The 17,500-nt window shown below is 36.2% G+C and overlaps 1 protein-coding gene across 1 annotated transcript in view; it reads right to left on the reverse strand.

Annotated features, from left to right (window-relative positions):
• Positions 1 to 4,064: 4,064 nt before the first annotated feature.
• LOC137658114 (uncharacterized) overlaps positions 4,065 to 17,500 on the reverse strand; it is a 14,820-nt gene continuing 1,384 nt past the window's right edge. Inside the window, exons 3-9 of the mRNA XM_068392805.1 lie at positions 15,280 to 15,413; positions 12,520 to 12,657; positions 10,514 to 10,586; positions 8,022 to 8,173; positions 6,763 to 6,871; positions 6,504 to 6,612; positions 4,065 to 4,497 (exon numbers count right to left, since the gene is read on the reverse strand). Of these exons, the coding sequence (XP_068248906.1) occupies positions 4,278 to 4,497; positions 6,504 to 6,612; positions 6,763 to 6,871; positions 8,022 to 8,173; positions 10,514 to 10,586; positions 12,520 to 12,657; positions 15,280 to 15,413 (935 nt within the window). The 3' untranslated portion in view covers positions 4,065 to 4,277. The remainder of the gene's footprint in view (positions 4,498 to 6,503; positions 6,613 to 6,762; positions 6,872 to 8,021; positions 8,174 to 10,513; positions 10,587 to 12,519; positions 12,658 to 15,279; positions 15,414 to 17,500) is intronic.

Consider the following 17,500-nt stretch of genomic DNA (forward strand, 5'->3'; position numbering starts at 1 on the left):
AGAGGAATGGCGTCGAGCGGTATCAGTGGGGAAGGAGGTCCACCAGGTACCTAGAACGACACCCCCTTCTTTTGCCACTCTTCCCCCTTACATCAAAGAGTTAAATCTATTTGGGGTAAAGATTGCTATGTGTCGTATCGAGAATACGTCCCCTGATATTATGCGATATCTTTTATTGGATACTCGCGCCAGGAGTTAGAATCCTGGAGACCTTCGGTTTAATTCTCTGGGAGTATCACTGTAGCAAATATCCCTTAGAAGGCTACCTAAAGGAACCCTTCCATCAGGACGACATGGCCCGAGCCCAAAAATAGATTTTTCACTTTGCTCAAAATCCATTATTTATACCTGAAACTGGCAGCAATAGGAGAGAGCTGAGATGGTAGGCTGGCCTATTCTTGTTGTACTATGCTTTATATGTTGTGTAACATCCCAAGGGCAACGATGTTATCTAAGGCTAAAATGCTTGAGGAAATGTGGACAATTCTACAGTTTTTTTGTCTTTCCTAAACATGCCTTCTTAACTAGATACATTATATTACCTCCTGAAGGGACATCACTCAGCATGCACTGGTCCCCCGCTCCCTCTCTCTCTCTCTCTCCCGAAATAGATATCATCTAAGAAGGGGGACACCCTTTATTGCTACCGGTGGTGCATTTGCCTGTCCATTCTCACAAGAAACAGAGCACAGATATGTATACTTACCCTCTCACCTCCCGAACGAGGAAAAACCGTACTTGGATCCCATTCCTTAGTGGAACGTTCTCTAGTTAAAATTAGTGCATGGTGCAAATTATGGCAGATGAAACTGAACCATAACAAAACTCAAAGTATGATTATAAGTAGGTCGATTACAGTGGCTTAACATCCAGATAACTGTATTGATAATGTTTCTTCAACTAAATGCAACTCCTTTAAAATTTTAGGTGTGATTCTTGATTGCAAATTTACATTCGGTGTATTTCTTCTTCAATTGCACAAAAATTGCAATATAGCGGAAGTCCTTTAATGTTTTCGGTGATCAATTTATCCTTAAGAAATATTTTAATTCTTACATTCAATCTTGTTTCGAGTATCATATTTCTGTCTGGTCTTCAGCCCCAGACTCATATCATAATTTGTAGGACAAAAACTTGCAGTCTATTAAATTTCTTATTCTTGATCCAGATATTAATCTCTGGCACTGTTGTTCAGTAGTTCTTTACGCATATTGCATAAGGTTTTTCATAATTCTAACAATCCTTTGCATTCAGATCTTCCTATAATGTAAACTTCTGTACTTAGTACCAGATATTCAGGTAATTCTATCAGTCTAGCCTTATCCGCCATGAGGCTCAATACAACAAAGTATTATAAAAGTTCTATGCCAGCTGTGACCAGATTGCGGAATGATCTTCCTAATTAGGCAGTTGAATCAGTAGAACTTTAGAAGTTCAAACTTGCAGCAAATTTTTTTAATTTTCATGTCGACCAAGTAGATATAAGTCTCTCTTCATAGTTTATATATGACAGATCTATTTTAAAGTTGTTACTGATCTTAAAATATTTCATATTTATTATTCATTACTACTCATATATAGCTCTCACAGGGCTATTTTCCTTGTTGGAGCCCTTGGGGTTGTAGCATCCTGCTTTTCCAACTACGGTTGTAACTTAGCTTATAATAATAATAATATACTAAAATCTTGGTTCCTCTTTCAATGATTTTTAACGTAATCTTCTCATTGCTTAAACATCCGTACAGCTTCCATTGGCTATCTTGTTAAAGAAGGTCCTCTGTACACAGCAGCTTCAAGAGCTTCATTTTCTCCAGTCTTTTATAGCTTTGGTCATAACTGTGATAAGAAGTTAAAGGACTCGTTACTGATACTCATACGTCTATTGACTCAAAGGGCTTCAGTTAGATTATGCCAGTCGTCTTCATCTTGAGCTTTTAAATCAATACTTCTCCACTCATCATCTCCTACATTACGCCTCAGAATCCTCAGCCATGTAGGCCTGGGTCTTCGCCTCTTCTACCCATTTTTTGTTTGAATATTTACAATGGTCTTAAAACCTTAAGGCCATTATAGAGATTATAAGTGAAAAAAAGAAAGAAGACATTGAGAAACAAAGACAAGAAGCACAGAGATAACTCTATTGAAAAAAAAATAGATTGGCAATGCGAACTATTTTATCAAAGCGGCAAGGCTCATATTCACATGCCTTGTAATTGTAATGAGTCTACATTGCTGTATTGTTCGGGTAAGCATACGGTGCCGGTTTAGTATGTGGCCTACCTTTTTTATTCTGGTTTAGTATGTGTCCTCCCTGGCTTGTTAGGTTAGGTTAGGCCACATACTAAAACACAGAATTTCGTAGGCCATATTCGAAAGGTAGGCCACATACTAAACCGGCACCAAGCTGCTTCTTAACAGCTATGGAAGCACGAGTTGATGTGGCTACAAAATGTGTACTCCTTTCCCATATTATACAGAACTGGAGACGAACTATCTTACGGATTCCTGATTCCTGCTCTTCCAACATCTCGCATGGTACGAAATACCAGATTCTTATAAATATCTTCCTCATGAATCACTTTTCTTAAGAGTATGTTAGCGATATTGAGGACACAGACTGTATCTTAATATTTGAAACCGAAGCGGGATTGGATGATCTATCAGCAATATGGTCCTGTAATGGAACGTTTGAAGCTTCTCCAAATCTCTGAACCTGGCTATTCCCAGTCCATTTTGTTGATTGATTGATTGATTTAAAGTTTTCTGGCATCCTGACATCTAAGGTCATTGATGTCGATATCATTTATTATATATAAAAAATAAAAGAATATTCAATTAAAACCATAAAAGTTAAGATGTCATCATAAAAGTTAAATAGTTTTCTGAAGATGCTTCTGAAATAAATCTAAAAATGTTGCTCGCATAGTAGGACACATCATGTCCAAGGATCTTGGCAAGGATGAACCTGCAATCCTTTTTAGCTTGTTAAATGAGCAATATGGTGTCTCTCCTTGGGCAAAATCACCCATTTCCTATTAACTGGTATTCCTCTACAGTTAAAAGAAGGTGTCTCCATCAAGGATTTTGCCTTGTTACCTCATAAACAAGAGGTCACTTACAGAGGGCTTTTTTAGCTATCTTCGATCTACGTCCAAACAGTCAAATAATGTTACGTATCATGGATTTTGAATTATCTTTGCACAAAGCCATCACATCAGTATTTGTAAGTGTTGATATATCAGGATATCTATATTATTTAGGTCAGTGCTGTTGGCTTACGTAAGATTTATGAAATAGATAAGAAGGTTTAGTATAATACTGACCCTTCGTTTGCATCGAAAGTGAAATCCTTTCATCGTGGATAGTTTTGAACTTCTTTTTGATGATGAAGATATACTACAGATTTTATTTCTTATTTTGAACAGACTTTTGAACCTCTTTTCCTTATCAAAATGTGGAATGTACACAAAAAGACATACCGAGGACGAACAATCACGTGGAGGGTTATAATACAGTAGTGCTATAATAGCGTCGCTAACAAGTATTCATCCAAACTTGTGGGCACTTTGCTCTTCAGTCTAAAAAGAGGAGGCTCTTACCCAAACTAAAATTATTCATTTAAGACGATAAATTTAATTAGATATAATGAATAAATTAAAGAAAGAAGTAGCATTTATAAAATAAATATTTTGTGGGTGGAATTTTCGTGGGTGAAATTTTCTGGGAGGAATTTTCAAGGGTGAAATTTTTGTGGATGGATTTTACATGGCACAAATCACCCACTATTGTAATTTTCTACGGTGTTCTGCCTACGTTAAAACCCTACAATTTTCCTTTCTTAGAAATATCACCTTTATGTACTGCCAGTACAGTACTTGTTCAAAGTAATTTTGGTACCATGCCCACTATCATCACATTGCCATATACTATGGTCAACATTTCAAGGCTCCTCCAGCAGCTATGAACAATTTGCCAGTATCTTTACAGGAATTCGAGGTTTTAGTATAAAGAAACAGCTTGTTATAAATGTCAGCCTAAAAGGTATGGAAATAAGAACGACAACAAATCTTTAGTATTGTACTAAATTATTAGTCAGCCATCAAAACAAATTTGAATCAATATTACAACATTGAAAACTAGATTTGTAAATTTAAAAGATCTGGTCCCTGAAGTTTGTCAAACTTGAAAGAAACAGAGTATGAAGTGGTTGCTTAGTAGTTGAGATCCCAGCATCTATAAGATCCAACCTCTGCAGCTTTTCAAGAAGCTGCTTCAGCCTATGCGGCCTTTGTAAACCTGCACAAAGGACTCTTCTTCAAGTGGCAATGCTCATCACTGAGAAAATAGAACCTGTTGTAAGTGATGGCAACACAGCTGCCAGAGGGATTGGAGGTCCAAGGAGCCTGGAAGTAGTTGTAGCAGACTCCATCATTAGCGTCGATCACTGCGTTGCGATACTCCCAATTGATCTCTCGGGTGTAGCAAGACGAATCATATCTGTTGGTGGTGGGGCATTGTTGCTATTAGCATAACCTATAATTTTGAGTCACTATCACCACATGCATATATTCTCGGACCTTTGTGATCCATCCTAACAAACTTTACATCAAGTCCCCAATATTATTCAAATATTAGTGGACATGCCATAGTCAGAAACATCCATCAAGGCCGTGCAACGTAAGTATGAACGTGTGCGATTTTAATTCTGAAGTCAATTTTGCCTACTTAGTAAAAAGTCTGGAAGGAGGAGGTCTTAAGGTGGGGGACAACAAAACTGGTGCCTTGCACCTAGAAAGAATGTCTGAAGTAAATGTTGCCTACTTAGCAAAAAGACTGGAAGGAGGAGGTCTTAAGGTGGGGGACAACAAAACTGGTGCCTTGCACCTAGAAAGAATGTCTGAAGTAAATTTTGCCTACTTAGCAAAAAGACTGGAAGGAGGAGGTCTTAAGGTGGGGGGCAACAAAACTGGTGCCTTGCACCTAGAAAGAATGTCTGAAGTAAATTTTGCCTACTTAGCAAAAAGTCTGGAAGGAGGAGGTCTTAAGGTAGGGGACAACAAAACTGGTGCCTTGCACCTAGAAAGAATGTCTGAAGTAAATTTTGCCTACTTAGCAAAAAGTCTGGAAGGAGGAGGTCTTAAGGTAGGGGACAACAAAACTGGTGCCTTGCACCTAGAAAGAATGTCTGAAGTAAATTTTGCCTACTTAGCAAAAAGACTGGAAGGAGGAGGTCTTAAGGTGGGGGACAACAAAACTGGTGCCTTGCACCTAGAAAGAATGTCTGAAGTCAATTTTGCCTACTTAGCAAAAAGACTGGAAGGAGGAGGTCTTAAGGTGGGGGACAACAAAACTGGTGCCTTGCACCTAGAAAGAATGTCTGAAGTAAATTTTGCCTACTTAGCAAAAAGACTGGAAGGAGGAGGTCTTAAGGTGGGGGGCAACAAAACTGGTGCCTTGCACCTAGAAAGAATGTTTGAAGTAAATTTTGCCTACTTAGCAAAAAGTCTTGAAGGAGGAGGTCTTAAGGTGGGGGACAACAAAACTGGTGCCTTGCACCTAGAAAGTATGTTATTACTCTTTCCACATGTCCTTTAAGAAAAAAGAATTAAACTAGGCTTTATATGTTCCTGAATTTTAATTAAGCATCTCAGTTAAGCTGCTTTATAAGAAACATGTCAGCAAAGGCTACTGAAAATAGAATCCACACAGGTGTGAAAAAAATAAAATAACAAAGAGAATTGTGGTAAAACAAGTAAGGGTAATAAAAATTACAAATGAATACATATAAACAATCCAACAAGCTGATAAAAACATGGAAAAAGGGAAAATAAGTATGGCACTGTAAAGTGTCATACCTGCTTCTATAACACTGTCTTTCATATTAAGCTCATGAGCGACAAATATACTTTAAATTGATGACAATAAGTAAATGTTGATTGATTGATTGATTTAAAGTTTTCTGGCATCCTGACATCTAAGGTCATTGACACTGATATAATTTATTATATATAAAAAATAAAAGAATATTCAATTAAAATAATAAAAGTTAAGATGTCATTATAAAAGTTAAATACTTTTCTGAAGACCTGCTTCTGAAATAAATCTAAAAATGTCGCTCGCATAGTAGGACATATCATGTCCAAGGATCTTGGCAAAGACGAACCTACCATCCTTTTTAGCTTGTTAAATGAGCAATATGGTGTCTCTCCTTGGGCGAAATCCTCCATCTCCTACTAACTGGTATTCCTCTACAGTGCTTTTGCAATTGCTTTGCATAAATACTGTATATATTAACTTATGAATTTGGGCCAGGCACAGCCGAGGAAAAACTTCGCATCTGTTTAACGCAGTAAACACTTTAAAAGGTTGGATAGCAAGATGAAAGAAAGGAAGCAGGTCAAATGTATAATAAAAGGCTGAAAAGTGGTAGCAGCTAGAAGCCAAAGGGACACTGCCATGATGACAATGTCCCTCTCAGCGTACTCTGTACTTTGTAAACTTACTTGACAGCCCACTGATAGTTGTGGAGTTCCATAGGCTGGTCATTAATCCATCTCCATCCATGGGTGTTATTATGGAAATTTCCACCAACCCAGAAGTCAGACGAAATTGCTGGAAAGTAAACGAGAGAAATTTGTAAACGTCATATTGTATGGCATTGATCCTTAATAAATAGGCCTACAAGAAGAGCCTCCACTTCCTCCATTTAGGAAGTGATATTCCATGAAGAAGAATAAACAAAAAAACAAAGAGTGCTCTTACGGTGGTCCTTCATGTGGCGCGTGAGGATGTCAAGTTCCTCTTTCTTCTCAGGCACGAAGAGTTTGCCCTTAATCACCTCGCAGAACTTCTCAGCTTGGCCCCAGGTCATCTGTTGTATAGGGATAAAGGACTTTAAACTTGCTATGTTACAGTGCACAGAAAACATGATTAGCTACATACACAAGGGAAGTAAATTTTCAAGAAATAATTTGATAAATGAAAGATAACCTCTAAAAGACATGATTAATAGTTTACAGAATACAGTATAAGATAATTTAATTATCATAATCAATTTATAGTTAAGAGGCCTTTTTTACTGCAATATAAATAAAAATAATAGTAATAATAATTGGTAGAATAGTAATAGATAAAAATAATAAAAATTGAAATAATAATGGTAAACTATCAATGGTGCATTTCTGGTAATCAGTATCAGCAATGGGGAATATATATCCACATGCATAAATAGGAAGGGAAGAGTTTTCTAAAAGGAATATATTGTACATAAAACATAAACAACACATGCATGCTTCACATATTTATATGAATGAGGATTGACTCATTTGTCCTTTTATGTTCTAGCAGAGAAAGAGAGCAACACATTTAATGTTAGGTTAAGTAGGCCTCGCACTGTATTGGACTTTTGCTACAACAGGTCCCTTGTAAAACAGAGTCTATCCTGTGCCTGGAATTGAAACGTTTAATAATTTCCCCAATCAAAAGTTGTACGTAAATCTCAAAGGAAAGTCTTTCATGGCCTTTGTCTTCGTCTTCTTTTCCATCTCAACCACTATTCCTAAACTAACAGACTCCTTCTCTATCGTTACAACTACCCATAAACTAAGGGATGTTTTTCCCATCCCCACCACTATCCATAAGATAAGGGGACTCTTTTTCTATCCCCACCACCACCCTTAAACTAAGAGGCTTCTTCTCCATTTCTAAACTAAGAAGCCAGTTGCTCTGATACACCAATTACTTCTATCGAAAGCATCTTCCTCCACCAAATCCTGCAACTCTAAAATCCTCCTTTACTGTAATACACAAGCAAATCCTTTGCTTGCCCCCTTGACCTCCCCTTATCAAGTTTCATCCAAGCTTTCTTTTCAAATCGTTTCCCTTACCTATTCTTACCATACGCTCAAACCATCAAACTCTCTTATTATAGAAAATATCCCAGATATCATATTGGTAGCTAACGCCATAGAAAGAAACTAATTAAAAAACACATGGCAAAAAATTTGATAATGAATACATACATTGCCGAAGTAGAAGATGGACACACACATATCACCGATTTTAGTGTACAAGTTTGGGCAATCGTCGTGCCTGATGGTGTGGTCGACCAAGTGACTGAAATCTGCTCCTGACGTGAGAGTGTCATTTAGGTCCTCTGTGATGCTCAAGTCACCTACAAAGTAGAAGCACTTCAATGAAGAGAAGCATTCATTTTTTTTTTTAAAGATAATGGTGATTCGTGGTTATGAACTACATTTTACAGAAAATATTCAATAATAACATCGATTCATAAGTGACGGGTGTTCCTGATAGTATGACACTGCCTAAATAAATCTGAATGATCTCTGAAAACAAGACGATTTTTTTATACAAAACTTGGCTAAAAGATGCCAGAAACAAGGCAATATGACACTGTCAAAAAAGGGATTTTGACGAAGGAAAAATCTATTTCTGGGAAGAGATCTGTGACCGCCGGTGAAAAGGGTCTTTCTTTACACTTTTCTAATATAAATCTTCCAAATATACTAGAGAAAGATAAAAGCATGGAATGCAGAGGTTACTACCCTCACGCGATCACCTTGTGGGTGTGTGTATACAACAGGGGCGTGTGAAGCAGGAGCCGGCTGACTGTTCAATCTGAAAAAAAACCTTTGATTCTAGAGAGACTGACCACACAGAGAGCTGAACAATCCGGCAGGAAGAGCCTTCTAGAAACAAAGGTATTTTGAATTTAAGTTTCAGCCCATTCATGCTGAATCGTGCAATCTGTCTCTGTAGCTTTAGAATGATAATGTCTGTTAAGGGAACAAGAGACAAGGACAGCCTATCCTAACATCAACAATAGCAAGCCACTGGTCTAAGACAGTGCAAAAATTGCATGTCGCCATTACTTTGCATAATAAAAGTACTATTGGTTAGAATATTTCAAATTCTGATTACCCTTTTCATTAGCAGCAAGAGCTCTGGAGATAAATCAGTTCTGTCCTCTATGTTTAGGCTAAGCAAAACCTTAGGTATTTACTTTACAGAAAATTCATGATGTTGTATTTTGCCTTCGGTAATAGCTAATAGCCAAAAGTGCACAATAGATAATTCTATACATTTATTGATTATGGATGCTTAGCTAATATATAGACATCCAGTTGGCTGAGTGGCTGGCATCAATTTAGGGAACAAATACAAAGGAGAGGGACTTGTTATCAAAGGGAAAAATGACATCTTTGACTACATAACAAAGTATACAAATGAATGTCTAATTTTCCTAGAAACTGAATATTTATCAAAATGATGTTCATGACAAGAAGAATAAAAATAAAAGGAAAATTAAGTTAGTCCTCTATCACTCTTGGCTTAGAGTGGTGGTATATGAACACACGTTCTGGCACATTCATTTGATGAGAATTTTAGAGACGAAATGGAGGTTGCACATGTACATTACATACAACAGTCACAGATGACATCTTTATCTCCCTTTCAAGTAAGAGTGATCTATGGGGAAGTCAAGATAAAAACGAAAATAACACACTTATCAGTCCCACGAAACATTCAAATGAATGAAGAAATCAAGGCTTTCAAGAGGAAACTGAAGACTTTCTTATTTAAACATTCTTACAACAGTGACGATTTAACAGCGAATGAACAATACGTGATCTGAAACGATAAATACTCTGAACGAACAAGGTAAAACGACAGTGGAGGTCCTGTATTGAGTGGGGTTCTCCTGCTGTATGGGACCGGAAAAGCAGCCATCAAAAGAGATGTCTAGGAGCTAAATCAAAGATTAATCAATTGTTTAAACAACTTTCACAACACCGACTATTTCCATAGTGCATCACCCACACAAAACTACTGTATATCTCTCAGGTCTGTCTTCCAAGGATTCTCCATCATTCCACAGTACATCATATATGCAAAACCATTGAGTGCCTTTCGCCACTGTCTTCCAAGGACTATCATCCTTCCTGGATAGTTTAGGCCCTTCCATTCAAACCTTTCTTCCAGCCTTCTGTAGTTAACACTTTCACGGTCATTCTCTTTTCACCATATTTTAAATTCATACAAAATCTTTACCAACCTGTCTTTCTATTTTGCATCAAGTTATTGATAGTTTTTCTCATTAATTTACAATTTACGCGCATGACAATTTTACAATATATGAAAACATATATCAATGGAAGGGGAAATTATTCAGCAATACAATAGAGGAAATTATAAAGTCCCATCTTTAATAGTTTTTGTGCTATTAAGTGACATTTAAAAAAAGGGGTGCTTGGAGGCTTGGAGAAGGATTTTGAACTCAAAGGGTTATGCATAAAATCTCACATGACAATTTTACAATATATGAAAAGTTATATATGAATGGAAAGGGAAATTATTCAGCAAGACGATAGACACAATTATAAAGTCCTATCTCTAATAGTTTCTGTGCTATTAGGTGACATTTAAAAAAAAAGGGGGAGCTTGGAGTCTTGGAGAAGGATTGGAACTCAAAGGGTTATGCATAAAATCTCACCGTCTAAGTGTTCGCGTCCTTCTCTTGGCAGAACGATTTTGTCTAATTCTTGCAGCTTCCCATTTTGGAGCATCTGGAAGAAATGGAAGAGTGTCGGTCATCCAAATTGTTTATAGAGCTGACCGGAATGTCAACTGAGCCACAATCTTAGAATTGAAGGCAGATGGGAAAGAAGAAGAGAGAGGCAGAGGAGAAGTTGAAAAGAAAAAAAAAGAAGTGAATAACAAGTGCAAAAGGAGACATCACTGAGGAAATTAAAAGGTGTATGCGAAGAAATTAGTATAGCTGATAAAATTAATGACTACATGAGCTTTTATATATGTATATGTATATGTATGTATATATATACATATATATATATATATATATATGTATATGTGTGTGTAAGATTAATGCCTATGCATACACGAGTTTCCATACATATTTACATGCATACATACATGTATGTATGTATGTATGCATGTCTGTAAGCTCATGTATGCATAGGCATTAATTTAACACACACATACACAGATATATATATTATATATATATATACACATATTTATATATATATATATATACATATACTGTACATATATATACATATATATATGTATAATATATATATATATATATATATTATATATATCATCAGTGAAGGTGGCAGCAGCAGTTCTTAAAATCCATTTATTATTTATCCCAACGCTTTGTGTCATTATCACATCTTCCAGGGCTACAAATAAGAAGCATAAGAATAAAATTAAGAAGCAGTAATAAAAAATATATACATATTCATTGTTGATGTCATTTATTTTCTATATCACAGTTCTGTGAGGTTGGTTCCACTTCTGTTTTATGCATATTTTCATTTGAATTTTCACTTGTTTTTTTTTTTTTACTAACTTTTACTTTTTATGTGAATTTGTATATATATTTTATTGTTGTTTCTTAATGGTATTTATATGCTTCTTATTTGTAGCCCTGGATGATGTGATAAGGACAATCACGAAATGTAGGGATTAATAATAAATGAATTTTAAGAACGGCTACTTTCCCTATCCATATTGAGAAGTATATATATATATATATATACATATATATATATATATATATGTATATATATATATACTGTATATATATATATATATTTATATATATATGTATATATATATATATACATATATATATATATATATATATGTATATATATATATATATACTGTAAATATATATATATATATATATACTGTAAATATACATATATATATATATATATTTATATATATATATATATATACTGTATATATATATATATATGTGTGTGTGTGTGTGGTGTGTGTGTGTGTGTGTGGTGTGTGTGTGCGTGTGTGTATGTATTTGAGAGAGAGAGAGAGAGAGAGAGAGAGAGAGGAGAGAGAGGAGAGAGAGAGAGAGAGAGAGAGAGAGAGAGATTTCTTTTTCGAGATGTGTATTGAATTTAATGTAAAACATAAAAAAAACCTTACTTTAATGTAGAGCAGCTTATGTTAGCTTTCATTTCTATTATTGGGTTAACAATAGCTTGGTATAATGTTTTTCTTTAAATCCTATTTCGATTTATCTTAGCTCTCTAATTCAATTTCAAATTTTGACTTTTTAATTGAACTATCGTCAATTTATTTCTCATAGTTCAATTCTAACATTAGAATTACAAGTGTTAACTTTGGGTTAGTTCAACCTTTTCTGAGATATAATTTCACCATCTCATCCATCTTCCATACTTAAATAATTTATTGTAAACTTTTTCAAAAACTCATATAGTACCTATATCAACTGTAACATGAAATCTAACTTAATATTAACTGTAGTTTATCTTCTATAGCTATCAAATCTAAATTCATTTCCAACGACCATTAGTGCTATTTCATTTTATCATTAGATTTCAGTAAACTCTTCATTTAAACCTAAATTTTAATAAATAATTAGATTCGCATACTTGAATTAGACTCGCATACTTTAAGAATGGACTTTGCGTTAAAACCTACCTGGCAGATTCTTTTGTCCAGATCTCCCGCGCAGGGAGGATTGGCGGATGTACAGTATTCTTCCATTGACACACACGCGGTATTCCCATTTCTTTCACACTGCACGTCACCCCTGGCACAGCGGCTGTTCCTCCAAGCCTGTGGGAGATACGTTATCTTGAAGACTTCTGTGGTTTTGACTTAAGGTGAAAAGGAATATGGAAATGGCGGGAAGATAAATACTGATGAGATTTGGACATGAGGTTGGATTGGTGATCACAGCAGTATACCTGGAAGTGACAGTGGAAGGAGGACTGGTACAGGCTGGACATAAAGTGAAAAGGGATGTGGATGAGGCAGGAAGAAGAATACTGGTATGGTTTGGACATAAACTGAAAATGGATGGGAAAGTGGTGGGTGGAAGAAGACCAATGTGGTTTGGACATGAACTGAGAATGAATGGGAAAGTGATGGGTGGAAGATGTGAATGGATGAGGAATGGTTGGTCAGTAAAGCAGTAGAAGTGTAAACAGGCGAGAGGAAAAAGGCTTATATGGTTTGGACAGGATGTGAGAAAGGGTGTAGAAGTGGCAGGAGGAAGGAGACTGAGATTATCTGGGCAAGAAGTGAGAAGGGATGAAGAAGTGATAGGAGGAAGACGACTAATACAGTTTGAAAATGAAGCGAGAATAAATGTGGAACTGGCAGGAGGAAGATAATATTTTTAGACATAAGATCAAATGGGCTGTGGAAGTGATAAGAGGAAAAAGACTGCTATGATTTTGACATAAGCTGAGACGGGACGTGAAAAGGGTACTGGAAAGATGATTGATATGGTTTAAACATGAGATGGGGAGGGATGAGGAACAGTTGGTGGATGTAGAAGTGGCAGGAGGTAGAAAACTGACCTGGTTTCAACATAAGGTGAGAAAGTATGTGGAAGTGGAAGAGATGTGGAACTGATAGGAAAAAGAAGATATTATTTAAACATGATTTGAGCAGATATGTGGAAGTGACAGGATGAAGAACACTGATATGGTTTGGACATGAGGTGAGAAGGGATGTCAAACTGGCAGGAGGGAGAGAAGACTGATATAATCTGGATAAGAGAAAAGAAGGGATAAGTAACAAGGAAAGAAGGGATATGGAACTGGCGGAAGGAACAAGACTGATATGGTTTCTAATGAAGGTGAGAAGGGACATGGAACTGACAGATGGAAGGAGACTGATATGGTTTGGACAGAATGTGAGGGTGATTTTGAAGTGGGAGGAGGAAGGAAACTAATATGGTTTGGACATGAAGTGAGAAAGGTTGAGGAAAAGTTTTGTACAAAAATGGATATGGTAGTGGCAGGAGGAAGAATATTGACATTATCATGACAAATGGGGGGAAAGGATGTGGAAGTGTCAGAGGGAAGACTGGCATGGTTTGGACATAAATGGAGAACGAATGTAGATGTGGTGGAGGAAGAAGACTGATATTGTTTGAACATGGGGTGAGAATGGATTTGTAAGTGGCGGATGTAAGAGCATTGATTTTGTTTTACCATGAGGTTAGAAGCAATGTCAGAGTGGAGGAGCAAGAAGACTGACATTGTTTGGCCATGAGATGAAAAGGGTTTTGCAAGTGGCAGGAAGAAAAAGATTGATTTGGTTTTCACATGGGATGAGGTGTGGGGGAGGAGGAAGACTAATATGGTTTGAACATGGGGTGAGAAGGAATTTGCAAGTAACACGAGGACAAAGGCTCTGGGATGGCTTTCAGGAAAGTAACGAAAAAGGAGGGTGTAAGAAAACTAGGTCCAACAGGCATCTCACTAGTAAGAATTGAGAAAGAATAACGGAGAGCGGAGAGGCCCCTTATCATCGCGTAAAGTGAAAACTTGGGTTGATTTGAATAGTGAAATTCTGGCAGTGGAGGCTATTCAGTGAAAACTGCAACTTGCAGTTGACCTATGATCTTAAAAGTTACAAGAATCTTGCGAAAAAGATGGGACCAACAATGGAGGTAAAGTAGAGGGCTAAGACCTGCAGGGATACCGCGAAGATCCTTTACCAATACCTATAGTGTGCCGCATAAGGCATACCATACACGGCAACCACCTACAGAGCGCAAGGTTAAACGACCTTCTTTGAATCATTCCGAGTTGTAACTTTTACACAGTAATAAAACAAATTCTATTCTGTGCAAATGATGCTTTCCTGAGTCTTATAGCTTCTTCAAAATTAGCTTACAAAGGATAATAGTAATGCCATTAGAAATGTATATACGTGCTGTTCTGTTTAGCACTCTGCTATAAATACATCGTTAGATTAAAACTACCCCATGCTGTCAAATCACTAAGATTCTTTAGAGAAAATAAGAAGCACACACATTAGACATCCATCATTGTACGTTCCTATTATCATTATGAACGTTATTACAAATATATTCAATGAAAGTTTATCTTTGGACGGAAATTGTATTTTTAAAGAAATAATAGCAACATAAAATATCTATTGATAATAGACCTTTTTTGGTCAACCTTATTATTGTATAATAAGATAAATTTTAATCTCTAAGAGGCCATTACCTAATATGAATTCCACACAATATTTAATCACTTTTTAATCTTTAATTATTTTAACCATTGTTGCTGCTTCCTTAATGTTAAAAATATTATCAAACTGTACATGATGTTTTTGCATGTGCAAACCACTTGCAACTTGAAGATAATACACACATAATAACAACAACAGTAATAATGATAATAATATAACTTTGAACCTGTAGCCACTCACATCACAGATATCGTCCCTTTCATCAGAGTAATCTCCGCAATCATTGTCCCCATCGCAGATGTAGCCAATCCTTGTACATTTAGAGCTGGTTTCACACTCAATTTGGTCTTCTTCTGAGCAACGAGCAAAGGCTCCTGAAATGTATCAATGGAAAATTAAATATTTAGTAACATACAAAATACGACTGGAAAACCTTGAAGTCCTATGGAAATTGGAGTTAAGAAAGTCTCCTTTACAGGTGAGACTTGAACCAACATTGGTTAGAAGACTGTGGAAGACTGAGGTAGGCAATGAGAAGGGAAAAAGTTGAAAAAAGTGGGATGGGAGGAGCCAATGACGATTATGGAGACCAGAAACCGGTAGGAAACACTAAAGGCTTTGCAGACGAAGAAAAGTCAATGAACTGACTGACCTTGAAGAGAGCAATATTTTGCCATCTTCAAGGGGTGTTTTTGGAAATCGAGGACAACAAAAGGCACAGCTACTGTATTACACTAACAAAATGTGGTGGAATGGAAGAAAAGCACAGCTATAACACTGAGTAATAGAATTTGGTGGAATGGAAAAAAATACAAATATTAAGCTGAGCAACAGAATTTGGTGGAATGGAAAAAAAAGAACAGCTATTACACTGAACAACAGATTTTGGTAAAATGGAAAGAGGCACAGCTATTACACTGAATAACAGACTTTGGTGGAATGGAAAGAGGCACAGCTATTACACTGAATAACAGACTTTGGTGGAATGGAAAGAGGCACAGCTATTACACTGAATAACAGACTTTGGTGGAATGGAAAGAGGCACAGCTATTACACTGAATAACAGACTTTGGTGGAATGGAAAGAGGCACAGCTATTACACTGAATAACAGACTTTGGTGGAATGGAAAGAGGCACAGCTATTACACTGAATAACAGACTTTGGTGGAATGGAAAGAGGCACAGCTATTACACTGAATAACAGACTGGTGGAATGGAAAGAGGCACAGCTATTACACTACATAACAGACTTTGGTGGAATGGAAAAAGGCAAAACTATTACACTAACAGAATTTGGGGAATGGAAAAATGCAAAACTTTTACAATAAATAACAAACTTTGGTGGAATGGAAAAAGGCACAGCTATTACACTGAGTAACAGAACTTGGTGGACTGCAAAAATCACAGTTATTATACTGAGTAGAAGAATTTGGTGAAATGGAAAAAGGCACAGCTATTACATCAAGCAAAAAAATATGGTAGACTGCAAAAACAGCACAGCTATTACACTGAGTAACAGAAATTGGTGGGCAGCAAAAAAGCGCAGCTATTACACTGAGTGACAAATTTAGTAGACTGTAAAATGGACAGCTATTACACTGAGTAACAGAATTTGGTGGACTGCCAAAAGACACAGCTATTACACTAACATAATTTGGTGGAATGCAAAAAGGCACAGCTATTACACTGAGTAACAGAATTTGTGGACTGCCAAAAGACACAACTATTACACTAACATAATTTGGTGGAATGCAAAAAGGCACAGCTATTACACTGAGTAACAGAATTTGGTGGACTGCAAAAAGGCACAGCTATTACACTGAGTAACAGAATTTGGTGGACTGCCAAAAGACACACCTATTACACTAACATAATTTGGTGGAATGCAAAAAGGCACAGCTATTACACTGAATAGCAGAATTTGGTGGACTGCCAAAAGGCAAAGCTATCACACCGATTAACATGATTCTTCAATAGGACTCCATTAGTTGAGTTTTCACCCCACAGTCTTTATATTGGAGTGTAATTCTATCGTTCAACCACAGAAGTCCTGTTTGAAACATATGGACACCAAATATTAAATTCGAGCTCCACTATTTAAAAGTCCTTATAATTCAATGATATTGAAACCTGTGTTTATTAAGTTATTTCATCAATCGACTAATCAATTTACTTATTGGTGCTTGTGATATTTTTTCTGAACATTGTGTAGCTAATTACTTGAACGTATTATTGAAAACTTCATGTTAATAATAATAATAACTAACGGAACCCCTGTAAATTACATGAAATGATATTTTCAATATTAATTATCTTGTTCCTAACCTATACATGTTTGAATAAAATGTGATAAGATTTGACTTGCATATTTATTTAAAAAATTAGCAATACACGGATTGGGAAAACTATATAAGATGTGCTTTGGTTAAGTAATCAAAGTCTAATGTGAATTTCTAAGAGT

This window comes from Palaemon carinicauda, chromosome 19 (assembly GCF_036898095.1).
Source record: "Palaemon carinicauda isolate YSFRI2023 chromosome 19, ASM3689809v2, whole genome shotgun sequence".
Taxonomy (NCBI): Eukaryota; Metazoa; Arthropoda; class Malacostraca; order Decapoda; family Palaemonidae; genus Palaemon; species Palaemon carinicauda.